We start from the raw sequence: 18458 nt of genomic DNA, 5'->3' as shown, positions 1-18458 counted from the left end.
TTGGTGCCGTTAGTCGCCATGTGCAAGAATATTTACCTCCTTCGATTTAGTGGGATGGCTCCTCAACACTCGACCGGTTGATGGTTGGTTTAGGTGGATTGGTTCTTGGTGTGTGAGTGAACTATTCCTTCCTTCCTCTTAGATAGAATGCCGACTCCTGCAGACCTTGGGCACTATTCCTCCGTTTCAAGTAATAACACTCACTCGCGGTACATTAAAACAAACTGTATTTTTAAAACAAACACCAACTCTACGGACTACATTTATTGTCTTAAAACTAACATCACGCTTACAAACAAAAAGAGGTTCACAAAAAGCCGTGCGTAGGTCTTCACCGGCGCGCCTGTGATCGGAGGGAATGATCGATGTTAACTGTCTGGTCGATCTAAAGGTCATTGCCAGATGGTTGATCGCGATCGCAGAATGTAGATATTGAGAAGAGCCAAGATTCCTCTCTTATCATCGGTCACCGTATCTCTTGTCAACATATCCACCACTGCTGATTTAAATGCATCCCTTCTCCGGCTATCTCCCAAACGACAGTCGAACTCTCACTATCGCGTATCAATCCAGCAGGTTGCTATCTACACGAACGGTTATTTACAACCGATCTATCCTATCTAGCCTGTCTGGTGCCGTGATGGTCAGTTAATTTATTGTTCGATAAAGGCTACTGACCGCAGTTAATTTGCAATCGAGTCAGGGATGTAGCTTAAGGGGGATGCCTTCACTCCACAACAGACGGGATAAGGACATTGATTAGTGGATACGGCACTTCGAAAGAACCTGAAAGGCGGGAATGTAAGCACGGGGGATCGAGAAAATTACTACGTTAGTGCAGCAGAGGACGGGAATGAACTAACTTCCACGATGAGGGATCTTGAAGATGATATCCACCAGCTCTAAAAAAAACAAAGCAGTGTTTTCGTAGTAGAACTCATCAAGATGGGCCGGAAAAGTTAACCAAATGTCTGCATTGGTTGATAATTAGGTTCTGGGAAACCGAACAGCTACCGGAAGATTGGAACGAAGGGATAATCTATCCTATCCACAAAAAAGGTGGCCGTTTGGAATATTAGAATTTCAGAGCGATCCCTATTTTGAATATTCAGAACGCCTTATGTAAGCTGTTACCCAAAATGAGTGAGTTCGTGGGAAGTGATAGGTTTCGTAGCCGTGTGGTTAGCGGCAAGCGGCATCAATCGTTTAGGCGTTTCATAAGCCTGGGAGTGTGGGTTCGATTCTCATTCCAGTCGGAGAATACTTTTCATAAACGGAAAATTTTCCACCGGGTAACTGAATTTGTGTTGTCCGTTGTCTGGTGTTAGTAATGTTCAGTCTGTGCAGCCTTTTGGAGAAGACGGCATATATGTCTTCATCTTCGGCTGGTCGACACCGAACCAGATCTTCTTTGTATGGCAAGTTATTCGTGAATGCCTTGAATACCAGGTCTCAACGCATTACCTGTTCACCAACTTCAAGGCGGCATAGGACAGTATCACTGCACACAGCTATGGAAAATCGTGGACGAGAACGGCCTTTCTGGGAAGATGACCAGACTGATCAAGGTAACGATCGACGGTGTGCAGTTAATTATGATCTCGCCGGGGACTGACGAACTCTCATGCCTCATGGTGACTAACTCCAATGCCTTCTCAATAACCGGGGTACGATTTTTACGAAATCCGGTCAACCCGTGTGCTTTGCGCGCGACTTAGATATTATCACCAGAATATTTGGAACGGTGCCATAGCAGTACACCCGCTTGCAACGTGAAGTAGCATAAGAGGTTCTGGTGGCGAATACATCAAACCCGTAGTACATGCTGGTCTAGATGCTGGTAGAACCAAACACGACAGTATTTGCATAGAATGTAATGCCATGATAGATGGAAATAGCTTCGAGGTAGTAGAAGAATTTTACCAACATCAAGAAGGTGGCTAAAGTCGGTGCTCGATGGTACCTATTTCGGGGTATTTCGCAAGAATGTCGGACAGCAAACCTGAAAGTTGGTATTCGCTACCGATCCGGTTGGCACAAAAAGGCGTGGAGCGCTCAGAGCTCAATGAGCTAATGTTTGAGCGCGATCTGGCAAACATTCAAAAGCTACAGCCACAAAGAAGCACGACAGTGGCGTACCATTACTGATTGTCTTAATCTCGATGTGATTGAACAAACAAATGTACTTCAAGGAGCACTGCTCTGGATTGGACTATCCCGTAATACCTTCCCAAACCTTCCAAACATGCACAAATTAGATAGTTTACCAAAGACTGAAGCGCTTCCGTCTTACATAATATACTATCCACTTAGAGCGATTGCAATGGCGTATTGACGTATGCTTTCCCGTATTGCCTAACACAAAGTCCAAGTAAGGACATACTTTCTATAGAAAATATAGACTTTTATGGTTCATCTGGGACCGTGGCGCTGGACACTGTGGGTGACGTGAGTGACCTGACCACTTGCGTGACGTTCTGCTGTGACATAATGCTTCTACTTTCATCGAAAAATCAACGATCTGTGTCGTTCGATGTGGTGTAGTCAGTTTTTTTGGTTTCTGTTTTCATTATATCTCATTTTCAGTAGTTTGTTTCTGCCATATGTAGCGTTACGTTGTACACCTATGTACGCTTTATGTTGTCCACGTTTTTAATATGCTCTTTGGGAATTGATGGTTCACGATATGGGAATTTGCAAATCCCTATTAACCGTGTATCGTATGGGTTCTTTTTCTTCTTTTGTTCTTCGATTATCACAACAGGTATGGATGATTACACGACGCACAACAAATACCACGATGTCGATAAAGTTGGCGAAGACGACGTGTTTATGGTGAGTTTCTCTTTAGGAATGTTGTCATTTGCAGTTTGATATCGGTCGCGAGCGGTTGTTAATTGGGTCCTTTCGGTTTTATTTCCATTGCAGACATTGGATCTACCAGTGGAACCTTCTGAATCGCGGTCGAATTCCGAAGGCAGTGGAAGTCACCGTAAGTATTGTGATAACAATTATTATTTCTAGAGTAGCATAATAAATCTTAAAGTTCAAAACGAACTTTATAATTCTATGTAACACATAGTTGTAGAATATCGAAATCCAGGTATGCAAAATATCTACAATCTATAAAAGTCCTGCATAAACGGTAAAATAGTATAATCTAGAGGTACATTTGTTTTCCAATGAAATTTTCGAAGGATTATACAAAACATTAAAATGTTCTCTATAGTTCCTCCCCCAGAATATTCGTCGGAAAATAGCAATAGGAATTCTTTCAGACATTTTTATAAGCAGAATTCATTGAGGAATACCAGAATAAGAGAAACTGTTTATGGGAATTATCAGAAATCACGCTAGGCGTTTTGTCAAACTTTCTAAAAAAACTCACGAGTTTCCATAAAATATTAAGCAAAAATTGGCAATTTAAATTTTTCTGGAACCAGCAACAAATAGTTTGCTGTACTTTTCAAGAAATTTACCCAGGATTCTCTCCAAGAAATCCTCAGGTTATTTATTCAGAAATTATTTCAGGCAATTTAGTTTTTGTTCAAAGCGTGCAGATTTAAACATAAACAACTTGCCACTAAAGTCTAAGAGGGTCCTTAGGGCCGATTTCTTCACCTCGGCTTAACCGGTAAGCCAGGCTTACCCATACAGTTAAACCTGGTTTAACGCTTAAGCCCGGGTGAAGAAATCGGCCCTTAGAGCATCAAGTCTGTAATATGATTCTACATATTACTTCTGGTAGACGATTGTAGACCAGCACAGCATCCATCAGTGTATTACATCACGCAAAATCAAAAGTGTCTCAAACTCTCCTTAAAAGATATCTTTTTCACTAATCTTTACAGAAAGCGTCGATAAACAATCACAGCAGCAGCAATCGAGTATTCAATACATATCGAGCGATAAACCGTCACCTCTGATAAAGCCTGGTGATGAAAAAGTTACTCCACTAGTACCTGGCGACAACTATTCGTACGTTCAGATTACTGACGTAAGTAGCTCCTAACATGCTTCAAGACAATTCCGCAGCTAAACGTTAATCCAATTTTAACCCAACGCCTTTTTCTTTTCACCTCTTTATTCCATTCGGCATGCTAACCTACCAACCGAAAACGAACCCACCAATCCTACCGACCTTTCTCCACTTACGTAACACGACCCGTGCCCTCGAACCAATTAATCAAACCTTCGTGCAGCCGGGAGACATCAAGTTAAAGTACAACTTTTATAACTTGAAGGTGCACGAATACAACTACCCGGTTGTCGACGAACCTGGCTCGCTGATCGGAGGCCGGCGGGACTCAACATCTAGTCTGAAGAAGCGCAACGCCCTCGACGCGCCGCCCATGAAGGAAACCACGCTCATCAAGACTCGATTACGCTGCAGGTAATTTTGCAATGATTTTTCACTTGTTGATTGATACCCATTTTCAAAACTGGTTGGAATTGTTTCGGTTTTCATGAGAAATTGGCCATCGTCAATGCCATCGATAGAAGATTTATTTTCAACTATCATACACCACTAACCAACGTTATCACTTATTTGATTTTTTTTAAATTCTTAATCACTTAACCTAATTTACTGCTCTTTTGTCCACTAGGGCACTACTTGAGCGATTCCAATTGGACGCTGCACTTACACTTTGTACAGCGCCTACATGTATTCTATTCTAATTCAACTATATCGAACTGGTGCCTTGTGCTGCTTCAACTTTTCTACCCTGTCCACGGTAGAATGATGAGCACGATGATGTTGATGTGTGGCTGCTGTTCCCTTTCCAGTCCGATTGGGGGTCGTCCATTATGAGTTGCGGTTCGCCGATATCCGAATTCCGGGTCCGTTAGAGCTATATGCTCCGAAGAGGGTCAGGTGTCAGTTGCTCTCGGGGGAAAGAGCAACTGACAAAAAATTGCAAGTGCCGGGCTGGGATCGAACCCATGACCATCCGCTTATGAAGCGAACGTGTGGACCACTGCGCCACGGGCCCCGACACTTATTTGATTTATAAAGGTTGGTCGAGCAAAATTTTACAATCTGATGGTTTTTATGTGAAATCATTGTTCTCCATGAAGCTACGGAAGTCTCTATATCTAGTTTGTCCCCTCTTTGCCAGAAGGCGCACTTCTTACGATTGTTAAAAGAACAGGTGGAACAGTTAGCTTTATAAGCAGTTTTATGAAATTGGTCGGGAGAACCAAGTTTTACAGTAGATGCAGTGGACACTGAAACAAAAACGATTTTTTGCCTAGACATTTGTTTTTGTCTAATTTCAGAATCACCTTTATTTTTGTCATGATTTGTTTCTACAGATCATCTATAAAACATTTTGTCTCTGCAAGAATGCGTTTGTTGAGGCATTATGATAACTGATTAAAATGCTTCAGGTACACGCAAGTGACGATAAATACACCTGCCACGAAACATTCACATACTTGCACAAACGTTCTCTCCATAGCACAATGGTCGGAAAAAGATAAAGTTCGGCCAAAACACTTTTTATGTGTTCAATCGAAGTTATAGGTTGTCTAGATATGTTATATAGTATTTTAAGTGTTTAAAAAGGGGTATTCAAAAATTACATAACTTCAATAATTTCAAAAATCAGTAAAATCAGTAAACTCCACATGTTTTGCGTTTGAATAATTTGAATTTAATTAAATGATCATCTTTCGATCTAATCCAATCAAGTTTGTTCAAAACGTGTGAAAAATGTGGGAAGATAAATTTTATTTCAGTCAAAAATGAAAAAATAACGTAAAATATAAGAAAAAACATGACTTTTTTAAATAGCTCTAATTTGAAAAGCTGCAAATTTTTGCAAAATGTTTAAATGTTTTTATGCAGCCCTAAGCATGATGTTTAAGATGTACTATTCGAAATTGCGGCGACACGTGACGACACGAACCGTTTTTTAACTTCAAAATTACCAATATTCCTAAGGTACAATATATGAAAATTTGAAAAGTTTTGTGACATATTAATTTTGCACCATGGTCCACTGCACGAATTTATGCTGGCCTGCTTACTCTCACAGAAAATTTGACATTTGAGCGGTGCCGACACCTCTAAAACGTCAAATTTCGTGTGAGAGTAAGCAGGCCAGTATAAAATCGTGCAGTGGACCATACGTGCATTCAAACAGTCCAATAACAAGCTTTCATATGCTGGATAACATACAACATATATTCCATTCTCAAAATATTATTATTTTACTTTTTTCGAATAATTCGTTTTTTAATTTTATGACTTAGGCCACTTTGGCAGTGAAAATGTCATTGAAATACAAAAGCTGGTATTCTTTTAATTAAGAATCATAAAACTACAATACACTATCTTTGATATAAGGTGAAAAAAAGTTTAAAAATATCAATTCCGTTTTTTTGAGAGTTTTGGCCGCCCCTTTGTATGGAGCCCGACCAATGTGCATAGGAGCTTGGATGCGACGGCGGTCAGGCATCGACATTGACAGCTCCTTTCTTTTGGATTTTACCGCAAGCAGCGAAAATCCAACCATCGAGACAGCCCATCTAACAAGTCTTCACCCGAATAAAAAATACAGTAGAAAAACCGAATGTTGTATTGTAACAGTACTATTTAGAACCATATTGTTACAATAAACAACACTGTAAAAATAAAAAATACAAAAACAATAAGATGTAATGTAGACACCAATACAGTGAATTGTAAATAAGATTTTTACAATATACTATACGGGTTGTTAAATATCGTAACAATATAAAATTTTTTTCTCCATATATATTTTTTTACAAAACCATACATTTTATTGTAAATGAATTGTTCAAAATACTGATACGTGAGCTTTCATATACCATACATTGTATGGTACACGTATGGTTTCAAACAATAAAATGCACCGTAAACATATTGTTTTTAATTGTAATTTCACTACTGGTTATAAATTTAATCATGGTTTTGGAATGGTTCTCTTTTGTTATGTTGTATTGTTTTACATTAGATAAACCATATAATGTTATATTATCTCGTCATGTTCCTTCGATAATGGCAGTTCTAGCCAAACTAACCTAAACTCGTCTAAGTCTGAGTAGCCTCTGATTTTTTTTTTCTGTTCGGGTGAGCCACTGCGACCAGTATTTAGATCTTTTGTGGCATTACCCGTATCCTTAGGATTTAGTGCATGTCGTACTACTCCATTGTCATTGAGAGGCAATGAAGCATCGATTTCTGTACAGTTCCTGTTTTGTTATCCCAGAGGTGTAAGAAATCGATTGCGATGAAAAGGTTCCGTTATCATAGAGATTTAAATCTCAGTGAAAGAGCGCCCCTAATCAAACACAATCCATTTGCATTCTGAGAAAAACAAAACGGTGGTACTGATATTTATCCATGCATCGGAACTCTAGCCCCCCCCATCCATGTCTTGCTTCTAGTTTAGTCCCAGGACAACAAAGAAAAACCCGGGACTTTAGGCTAGTTGCAAAACTCTGTCAAATTAGAGAATATGTTCTGCAATAAGAATGCACGTGAGTCCTTGAATTAACAGTCCTTGATAGGTTAGTACGCAATCAGATACGTAAAGCATGTTTGTTTTCCTAACATCAAGTGTAGTCTCGGGTAGGCAAAGTCCGATTCTTTAACTATCAGCAAGGCAGAATAAATGCAATTTTAGAAACTGTCACCAGTAACAAGGACTTCGTACCATGAATCCTTATTACCAAAACACATTACCCCAACTTGACAAACCGGATGTCACTAGGATTCGGTTTGGTAGATCTTGAACCGTAACGCAACACATAAAGGCGATCTACCAACGTTACGGGCTCCGTTAAAGATCAAGCATATTTTAAACCCCCTCAACCATTCATCCATCAGCACGGGTCGCCTGACACCTTGGATTGGGGTTCCCTGTTTAGTGGACTTTTACCCCCGGAACAGGTGGTCCGTAGTGTTATTCTTAGCCAATTGAGACAACCGCTACCGACACTACACAGCTATCTAGGCTGATCGGGAAAAGAAGTTAACATTGATGGTTAACTTCATATGGACCCGAACAGCCCGGAGCCTCTGATTACATTAACAGTTGAAGCTTAGGCTCCCGTGTCCCACCAGCCAGATAACTGGATTTTGCAAACTAAGCATTATTTGTGGCAACACTTTGAGCGGCATGATGGATCTAGCCTAGCCTAGCGCGCTAAGTGTTATTAGACCACTAATGTAGTTGCATGAAGTGGGTGACGAGGTACATAAGTATCATTACAGCGTGCTTAACCGTTATTGCAATATTGAGGCTCCAGTTTGACTGAACCACAGAGAACAGACATCCAGGCTAGAATAAATTTTATTCGGAAAGTTGTGTAAGGATTTGAATCTCCACTTGAGTATGGTTGCCAACCAATACACGATGACAACACTAACGCCACCAAACACCATGTTGCCACAGTCAGTGGTGAATTGAAACATGTCAAGTGGTGAATTAAATTAGTGTGGAAAATTAACCGATTGCAGCGCCACGCTATTGCCAGTTATGTTGCCGATTTCAAATGGCCGTTAAATTCCTTACACAGTTTCAGAACTGGACTTGGATGTCTGTTCTCTGTGACTGAACTATGAAATATGTACAAAACAACTCATGAGAAAACTGTCAAGTTCGATTCAACTATAAGTTAGGTTAAAAAGCGAAAACGAACTTATATCAGAAGTCGTTTCAGTGTCCAGTCCAGTCCTTATGTTAAAAATGTCAAAGATAAATCGCATTTAATTCGGTTGTTGTACAAGGCAATTTCGCATGAGAGAAGAGGAGAAAGAATAGTGTTGAACTCATCCACTGATTTACGGTAATCTGGCCTGCGTCTTTCCGGGTTGACCTACATTCGTATTCCTCTCATCGCACTCTACATACCTAGCCCACCATATCTCTTGGATATGCAGTCCTTAGGACACTTGGTTTAACACTTTATTTAATAACATTTTATTGACTTTGAATAGATGTTTCAACTTATTCACTTTTTTCTCTTTCATTTCCTTTGCAATAAAAGTCACGAACATCAACAAAACAAAGCACGGAAAAAATCATAAACTAAAATAAATAATTAAAAATGCACGGAGAAAGATTGTTTCGGAATAGTGAATGGTTCAAACGTAAGAAAAACAGTATAATATATTGTTACATAAAGATCGGATGTAAATGTATAGTAGCTATCAATGTGCAAAGCTTTTAGCGAACCATTCCATTACAATACACTATATTGTAGCTGGTACACTGTATGGTACAGAATGGTTTTCACCAAATACCCTATGGTTAGTTTTTATCCGGGCAACGAACGAATTGGCACTGTATTACAGTTGCGAAAAAATAGAAGAAATAGTACTTGGCTGAACAAATGTCTACCAGTGGTTAGGTAGTATCTTTCTAGGAGGCCGGCAAGTGAACCCACGTAATTCTTTTGATTTCCCAATGTAAATCGAAAACATCACGTTTTTTTGCTTGCTCGTTTTCTGGTGATTTTTTCATCAACGATGTGTTGACATAGGATGATATACTATTTCATGGAGGTGCATGGTTAACAATTGTTAACGCCAATGCTAGCTATGTTAAGGACATAGTTGCAAAAGCTTCAAAATGGCAGCGAGTATGGCAGCCACTGCTCCCCTTACACCTCTCTCCCCTCACCGCAGTCATCGATTAGCACGGAGGTTGTCGAACAAAATCTTTAAATTATGCTAGCTTACCTTCTCAAAATGTTCTGAAGTTGCTACTTGTGGAAAACAACTATGTTTCATATCCATTGGGAAGAACTAATTTCAACTTTACACATTATTTCCACAATTTCGTGCCAAAATGTAGCACTCATCACACTTTTCTTCTCCACAAGGTCGTCTCCCATTTTTTTAAAATCACTTTTTATTCAACTTGCAAACTTCACAGCACTATAATATGTTGATGCTTTACTAGAAACTGTTCAAACTTTCACCTGGTTAGTAATTTATTGCCCAAAACCTATTAATTTTTCAATTTTGTGATCAAAAATCTGAATTCATTTCAATCACGGTTTGCTAGCACGGCAAATCGTACCGTTGAACTGAGTGGTGTTGAACAAAGTAGGATTAAATTGATCACACTGCTATACACGTTTACCACTAAACACGGCTATTTTTTCAACAATCATTGTAATTATGTTAAATTTTATATTGTCAAGGTGATTTCAATGGGTAACATAACAATAGTTCGCTGTTAATGAGTTGAATTTGTATTGTATTGTATTGTATTTAAAGTCACCCTCTATCACGGTAGTTTGCTACAGTCAGAGATGCGAGAGAAGAGAGGAGATAGTTGTCAAAAAAACGTAAATAAAGTGGCGCACAATGGGATAAATGCTGAAAATACAGTGTGAAGTATGAATTAAAATGAATTGATTTTTTTTTTTCGAACAACAGATTTAGCTGAAAAGCAGATTGAATAAATCATATGAGTGCAAAAATTTAATGGCTTAACTGCTATTTTTATAATGCACATTTTAAAAATTTTGTTTTTTGAGTGTGACCATGTTATACTTATGACACACATGTGATACAAGAACCACTGTACAATTGCGCTTGAAATGAGTGCCATACTGAAAATTCTCTCAGTTCAAGTCAGTCTTGTCAAAATTTTCTTGACACTGCGTGCCGTTGTACAGGAATCACAGTCGTATCACATGTCTGTCCAGGGTATTACAGTGCACAAGAGATCATTTTGCAGTATGACACTCCACCGCCGACTTGGTCAAGCTCAAGACGAACCCAAATGAAAACAAACTACCGTCCTGAATCGAGCTTTAGACTGCTGAATGGTTCAAACAATTGTTTTTCACAAATGGGTTACTGGAGCAAAATATGCATTTTTTTCACGCCAGCTAATGCCATTGCGTATAAAACAATAGTGGTGTTGTGTTTGAATTCTCTTATAATCTTTTTATCGGGAATGGAGAGCTGTGCCAAACTTAAAATAAGTTTCAATTGTCCGCAGTTTCAGTCTGCACGATAATTGTTGTTGTCAAAGTTCGTACCGAACAGAACCATCGCAGGCAGCACGCTCGTGGTGGAATGAATACCGTTTCGTTCGTTCCTTCATTCGCGTTGCTTGAATTGTATTCACGAGCCGAAAATAGAAAATGAACAGCAGCGAATTTTGGATCGCGAAGATGCTTAAATGAATGCTCGCGAAGAAGATCCATTGCAACATTGCCTTGTACTACAAAATAACTTCGATACTAAGCTTCAGTTTGAGTACCAATTTGCTTGTCATTGAATTGGGGTTCGATAAGTACTAAGCAATTTTGTTAATGAAATGCGTACATATATGTGTTGATATAGGATGATAAACTCATGGAGGTGCATGGTCGTTAACGCCTATGCTATCTAAGCGTTAGGGGCTGTCCATAAACCACGTGGTCATTTTTTAGGACTTTCCAAACCCCCCCCCCTCTAACCACGTGGTTTATGGACAGCCCCTTATCTCAATTTTGTGTGCTGAGAGACTTGAACGATGAGAAAATATTTAAGCGACGAACCCAAGCAATATAAAAAGCAGAATCGAGGCAACTCAGCTTTCAATTTTTATTACGGCAAGGCTTGCTTCTCTGCTCACAGTAATTTATCAGTTTATTACCTATGCTTTTGAATGCGATTTATCTGTTTCCCATTAATATATGGTTAACCGCCACGGTTATACTCTATGTTCAAAGAGGTCGAGAAAAACCTTTATTTATTAACTGTACAAAGAACGGAGTATAAATGGGAACGCGGCATACAAAAATTTACGGTTTCATATACAAAAACAAATTTTCAATTAGGAGAATAAAGGGTAAAAATGTGGAAATTTGTTTTACATAATTCATGAAAACCTGCTTAAATACCCACATTGAATCCACACCTTCCTTTGCAGATATTGCCAAGAATTCTACAATGACGACCGCAACTACAAAGGCTCGTGCGATTACGCGCCAGACTGCTTCAGGACCACCATCGAGAACATGTCCGGAATGTTGTGCGCACAGTGCATGCTGTACCACTGTATGAAGGACTCGGAAGGGGAGACGGCTCCCCATCCGTGCTCGTGTTCGGCGGAAACAGGATGCACCAAACGGTAAGTGGATATGTGCCTCAAGCGAGTTTCCTCTTCCAGTGCTAAGCATATCATTTCTGCTCTTTCAGGTGGATTGGTTTGGCGTTGCTGTCGCTTCTGGTGCCATGTCTCTGGTGCTATCCACCGCTTAGGGCGTGCCACTGGATGTGCGTCTCGTGTCGGCTGTGCGGGGGGAAACATAAACCACAAATTTGACATCCGATCAAAATCATCAACCTGACAAGTATTAATCGGCTTGACTGGTAAGTTGACGTTTTATTCTTTGTTATATCGTGCTAAATTTTTATCCCAACTCTAAATTGAAACAAAAGGCGTGTTGTTTCTATGGCTCTCTTCTTACCATGAGCAAGAGGACACAAACGCGGGCAGCTTTACTTATGTGTATATTTTTATTAGTTTATAGCCTTAGGTGAAATATAATTTGTATTACAAATAAAATGGGGTTTCAATAAACGATTCAAATATTTGTTTGATTTTGTTTCCATGTTTTAGTTTTCGTTTTCCTATTTTCAATACAACAGATTTGTTTATATACATTCAGTTTTCAAATTTGTACTTCTTCCTTTTGGAATTGCATCCCAACTCTCTGATATAGAACCTTTCTGCAAGATCTTTCCGTGTCTCATTTCGAAATGACTTTACTGAGGGTATGTTACAATTGAAGAATTAAAATTAATTTTCATTTAAACTTGACAGTTCGATAACACAGCGTTACAAAAATTAACTTTTTGTCTGTCTCAAGAGCAAACTTATGTGTCTCCGAAGGATTTTGGGCCGCTGAATCCGAATCCGGGCTCAGATTTGCTCTAACACGTCACAATTTTGAGCTATACCTCAATTTACATGGCAAAATATTCGATTTTGGGCTTTTTTGACTGCAAGCCATTAAGCAAGGAAATATTTTTTTTAAGCAATCATAAGGTTAATTGGTCAACTAACATCTAAATTAACAACTTATGCAAAATATTTCGTTTTACCAAATCGAATTTGATAGTTTTAAGCGATTTATGTTAGGTACGGTATTTCCCATACAAGTCACCCTCCAAAAGTTGTATGCAAGTTTTCATACTAACATAAAATGCTTAAATCTAACAAATTTGATTAGGTAAAACGAAATATTTTGCATGAGTCGTTAATTTAGATGTTATTTGACTAATTAACCTTTTGATTGCTTAAAATAAATATTTCCTTGCTTAATGGCTTGCAGTCAAAAAAGCCCAAAATCGCATATTTTGGCCTATAAATTGAGGTATAGCTCAAAATTGTGACGTGTTGGAGCAAATCTGAGCCCGAATTCGGATTCAGCGGCCCAAAATCCTTCGGAGGCACATAAGTTTGCTCTTGAGACAAAAATATGTTGCGCTGTGTAATTATTTCCTTAGGAGAACTAAACTTAAACTTGACAAAGTATCGAACTGTCAGTAAAAATTAATTTTAATTCGCTAATTGGAACAGACCCTAAGAAACAGCTTTAAAATAAATGACGCTTACCTTTCCTACGGAATCAACCACTTTGACCATGATTCATAGTCCTGAAGTGTACACACTGTTGAAAACGACGAGCCAATTCCAGTTTCATGGAGCTCATCCACTTCTCCACCACCGCGATCGAGTCGGCTCTAGCCAGCTCCACATTTTCGATCGATTCACGGTAGACCTCCAGCGTAATTTCATTAGCCACTCCCAATGGGCACTTACCTCAACATCTCATTCCTTACGTTACGGGTCACTACTGCATACTATGCGAATACCCTTCTTCTTACACTCGATAGCTGTCTCGGTGGTTTAAGTAATCAAAAAGAAAGCGTTTACTCGTTACTGATTACTGGAAGGACCTTTGCCCATATTGGCACAGTAATACCACCGGAAAGAATCCCTTGACCAGACATTTCTGCATAACCGATCTGAACATCTACGGAATTTCTGCAATGACTATCCAGAACTCTATTCGGGCAATGCCCACAAGTTCCTTATCGGTGACTCTCTCTTCATCGCCCGCCCTAGTTGCAGTCCTCGACGATCCTACGAAAGGAAGCTAAGGAAGGACTCCAGTTATGCCGTGGGAAAAGCCCCTCAATGATCTTTTCCAGCATCTCTGGGGATTGTTCGAAGGTAGCCATTATAAATTACGATCCTGTAGGCGTTACCCCATGGGTGCATATTAGGGTGGCCCACACTTATATAAAAAAAAATAAAAATGCCAAGCCTTACCTCCTGAATCGGTTGTTTTGGACTCCCAGAAGCTACGTTCAAAGTTTGAGCAAAACCGGTTAAACCTAAGAGGGCACTCAAAGTGCTTGAAGTTTGAATGAGAAAACGTGGCCAAATGTATGCAGAAATCTTAAGTTTTCCATTTTTCGCCACTAGGTGGCACTGTAAGCGTTCAATGATATCTCTAACAGGATTTGGTGTTGGTTCGTGAATTGGCTTCCCTGATCTACAACCCAGGCATTGAAGTAACCCGCCTTTTACAACGGCTTCCGCCCTATCAGCACGGTCGTCATACAGCCCAGCAGCAGCGTGAACTGCACGATCAACCACCGTGAAGTCATATAGCAGCTTCAAAAAAGAACCTTGTTAATCTTAGCGATTGCCGTTATCGTTTGCATTATCCGTCCCCATTCACGGTAATGGTTCTGGTCTAGTGGCGTTACATGTACTTTGATTTAGCAACTGCTCTCTTGGAAGCCAGGCACACCTTCGAGTGTTTGATGTTCAAGAATTTTCCGGAACAGATCAATCACTTGGGACGCTTAGTGCAACCTTGTGCCTTACGCCCTTCATAGCTTGCTGGCCTCTGCAGTCCCAGTCCCGGTTCGAAACACTCGACGTAGGTTTCCGGCGGCTGGTAAATGCTCAACAAGCACACCGACCAATCACATTTTGTCTATTACCGCTGCTGACGTGTCAGCTGGGGATGTAATGTGATTTCTCACGCTTGCGCTATGTTCATTGCTCTAGTTATTAATCGCATTCCTAAGCAAAGACCTAACCAACAACATACTCCTTGCAATGGGGTTTGCGTCACTACTACCTAAAATTTGAATTTGAATCTGTGACTTCGTGGTCGTGCGGCTAAGATCACTAAGCATTTAGTCGCAGGGAGGAGCGCGGTTCGATTCCCGCCACAGCTGTCAGGAAATGTTTTCGGCTGTGCTACTGGGCGCACCACAGCTGGCACTCGCGCACCACAAAGCGAAGGTGGTGATTGTGAACAACCCCATGTCTGAACAGCAGGCAGTGGTCACCGCAGGCGGGTAAACAATCAACTCCAAGCTCTCTCTGAAGCAATTAGGGGTCATGATCGACGATAGGCTGAAATTCGGAAGCCACGTAGAATATGCCTGCAAAAGGGCAAGCATGGCGATAATGGCGTTGTGAAAGACAATGTTTAAATAGATCGACAACAGTCTCGAGTAAGCGTAAGCTGCTCGCGGCAGTAGCGGTCTCCATACTACGGTATGGCGCCGCTGCATCAGGTATCAGGTATCAGAAGGCCAACTCCAGAGGCACGTTATCCTCTATTTGGGACATTTGTGCCATCGCCAAAATAACACCCTATTTCATCATCTACCTGAGGGAAGAGGAAGGAAAAAGGATTTGGATGGGGATAGAGACAGGTAGGGAAATAGGAAAAATACCCTGGAAGAGGGTACTAACGCACAAGCGTACCACAATGGGTTCAAACAGCGCCCTGAAAAGGGCACTGTAATAACGCATAAAGCGAAAGAGAGCCTATAGCTCTTTACCACAGCGGGTTAAGAACAATAGAATATCCTGAAGATTCAGGTTTCTTAAGTCAGTTTCACTTAATAAGTGTTTTCCGAATACTCGGAAACGCAGTTGCGCGAAAACTGGACAGTTACATATCAAATGATACTAAGTTTCATAATCGGATTCACAGCTATCACAGGCAAATGAATCAGCTTGCTTAACCTTCATCCAGCCAACGTACATTTTCCACCTTCGGAAAAGCACAAAGATGGTCATAACTTTTTTGTTTTTCGATGGATTTTGATGAAATTTTCACAACTTCCCGAAAAACTCTTCTAGTTTATTATACCGGGGACATGGGTGCCTGGTCCACATGGTTCCGGAGTTATTCCGGAGTGTCTTGGGGTACCAAAACTGGCCACATACTTTGCGCAACATATATCTCAAGATCCTGATGAGATAGAAGTATAGTGTTTTCGGCGAATTTGTTCAGCAGGTTAAGAATTAACTGGCAACGGCGACTTTGGTTCGCGATTCGGCCGCTAGGCGGCGCCAGTGGCAAAAATGTTCAAACCCTCATATCTCAGAAACCTGATAAGATAGAATGATGCTGTCTTCGGCAAAAATCTTCAGCAAGCTCCGAACTATCTGATAGTGAAGTCTTTGGCTTGGGATTTATCCGCTAGGTGGCGCATTGTGTCTGAAAAATTCAAACACGTTTATCTCGATACCCTAATGAGGTATAAGCATGCCGTTTCCAGCAAAGTTGTTAAGCAGGCTAAGAACCATCTGGAAATGGCGTCTTTGGTTCGAAAATCGTCCGCTAGGTGGCGCCAGGGTCAAACATCTTCAAACTTTTATATCTCAGAATCTTGATAAGATAGAATGATGCCGTCTTCAACAAAGTTCTTCAGTAAACTATAATCTGTCTGATAGTTGAGTCTTTGATTCGTGATTTATTCGCTAGGTTATTCGCTACACCGTCTTTGACACCCTGCAGACAAATTTTGTCACCCCACAATATTGCTCCGTTTTTACTTTCGGGAATGTCTCCGGGAATTTATTCCGGGAGTTTTTCCAGGAATTTCTCCGGGAATTTCTCTAGAAATTCCTCTGGAAATGTCTCCGGGAATTCCTGCGGAATTTTTTCCAAGATTTCCTCTAGGACCCACATCAGGAACTTCTGCGGAGGTTCCTTCAGGAATTTCTTAGGTAATTTCCCCAGGAATTCTTCTGGGAATTTCTCCAGGAATTCTTTCAAGAATTTCTCCAGGCTGAATTTCTCCAAGATTTTTTTTCTAAAAGTTCCTCCAGGAATATCTCCGGGAATGTCTCCGGGAATTCCCTCGGGAATTTCTTCAGGAAATCCGCCAGGAATTGCTTCGGAAATTTCTTCAAGAAATTGTCCGGGAAATCCACCAGAAATTCTTCCAGGAATTCCTCCGGGAATTTCCCCAGAAATTCCTCCGGAAATTTCTTCAGGCGTAGAGACGAACCAGCCAAGGGCTGAAAGTCTCTTTAATAAAGACAAATCAATCAATCAATTATTCAGGAAAATTTCCGGGTTTTTTTTTTTCATAAAAGTGCACTGAGAATTTCTCCAGGAAGTCTTCCGTGACTTTTTTTTTCAGAAAACCCTCTGGGGTCTCCAGGAATTCCGCTGGGAATTTCTCTAAGTATTCCTCCATTGTTTTCTCCAGGAATTCCGCCGGGAATGTCTCTGGAAATTCTCCCTGGAATTTCTCCAGAACATTTCTTCATGAAATCCTTCCAAATTTTTTCCTGGAATTCCACTAGGAATTTCTTTACGATTCTCTCCAGGAATTTCTCCGGGAATTCTTCTAAGACTCCCTCCAGCAGTTCCTCCGGTGATTCCTTCAGTAATTACTTCAGGACTTTTTCCGGGATTATCTCCAGGAATTCTTTCGGGTATTTCTCCAGGAATTCTGCCGGGGATTCCTTTTGGAATTCCCTCAGGGGTTTCCTGCAGTGATTCTTCCAGGAATTTTCTTCGGGGAATTCCACAGGAAGGAGGATTCCCTGAAGGATTAACCAGAGGAATTGCTGGAGAAATCACCGGAGGAATTCCTAGAGACATTTCCTGAGGAATTCCTGGAGGAAATCCTCGAGGGATTCGCAGAGGAATACATGGTGAAATTCCCAGAGGATTTCCTGAGCAAATCCTGTAGATTTCCTTTAAAAATTCCCGGCGGAATTCCTGAAAGAATTCATGGAGGATTTTTTGGAAGATTTCCAGAAGAAATTCCCAAAATTACTCCTGGAGGATTTCCTGGAGAAACTCCCGGAGACATTCTCGGAAGAATTCCTGGAGAAATTCCCAGGTATTCGTAAAGAAAGGCCTAGAGGAATAGGACAGATCGGTGAAGTACTAGATTTAAAGTAATGAGCTGACATTTTAGTATGGTGAGAAGGACAATTATTCTCCGTTTCTGCAGGAAAATGGTGCAAAAAGCGTGGGTATTATGATTCCTTGCCTAATTTGATGCTGTTTGAGCAAAACTTTAGGCAACAGTGTTGTTGTTTTCTCCATTTTTTGCAACATAAACAACAACAAAGCTTTGCTCAAACAGCATCAAATTAGGCAAGAAATCATAATACCCACGTTTTTTGTAC

At 40.4% G+C, this 18458-nt stretch overlaps 2 protein-coding genes across 6 annotated transcripts in view; one reads left to right on the top strand and one right to left on the bottom strand.

The window, feature by feature from the left end:
• The window catches only part of LOC109424482 (FGFR1 oncogene partner 2 homolog), a 434776-nt gene that overhangs the window by 56181 nt on the left and 360137 nt on the right, over nt 1–18458 (bottom strand). The window lies entirely within an intron of this gene.
• Nucleotides 1–18458, top strand: part of LOC109424489 (sprouty-related, EVH1 domain-containing protein 1) — a 32752-nt gene that overhangs the window by 4590 nt on the left and 9704 nt on the right. Inside the window, exons 3-9 of one of the 5 annotated variants that reach the window (XM_062860409.1) lie at nt 2813–2835; nt 2929–2992; nt 3852–3997; nt 4245–4393; nt 11910–12110; nt 12179–12352; nt 12422–12583. In XM_062860409.1, coding sequence (XP_062716393.1) covers nt 2813–2835; nt 2929–2992; nt 3852–3997; nt 4245–4393; nt 11910–12110; nt 12179–12305 — 710 coding nt within the window. In that variant the 3' untranslated portion in view covers nt 12306–12352; nt 12422–12583. Of the gene's footprint in view, nt 1–2764; nt 2836–2928; nt 2993–3851; nt 3998–4202; nt 4394–11909; nt 12111–12178; nt 12353–12421; nt 12584–18458 lie in introns of those variants that run through there. The other 4 variants (XM_062860408.1, XM_029877822.2, XM_029877823.1 and 1 more) reach the window with 4 other exon arrangements.

Source organism: Aedes albopictus, chromosome 3, assembly GCF_035046485.1.
Source record: "Aedes albopictus strain Foshan chromosome 3, AalbF5, whole genome shotgun sequence".
NCBI classification, from domain to species: Eukaryota; Metazoa; Arthropoda; class Insecta; order Diptera; family Culicidae; genus Aedes; species Aedes albopictus.
This window is presented reverse-complemented; position numbering and strand designations above follow the sequence as displayed.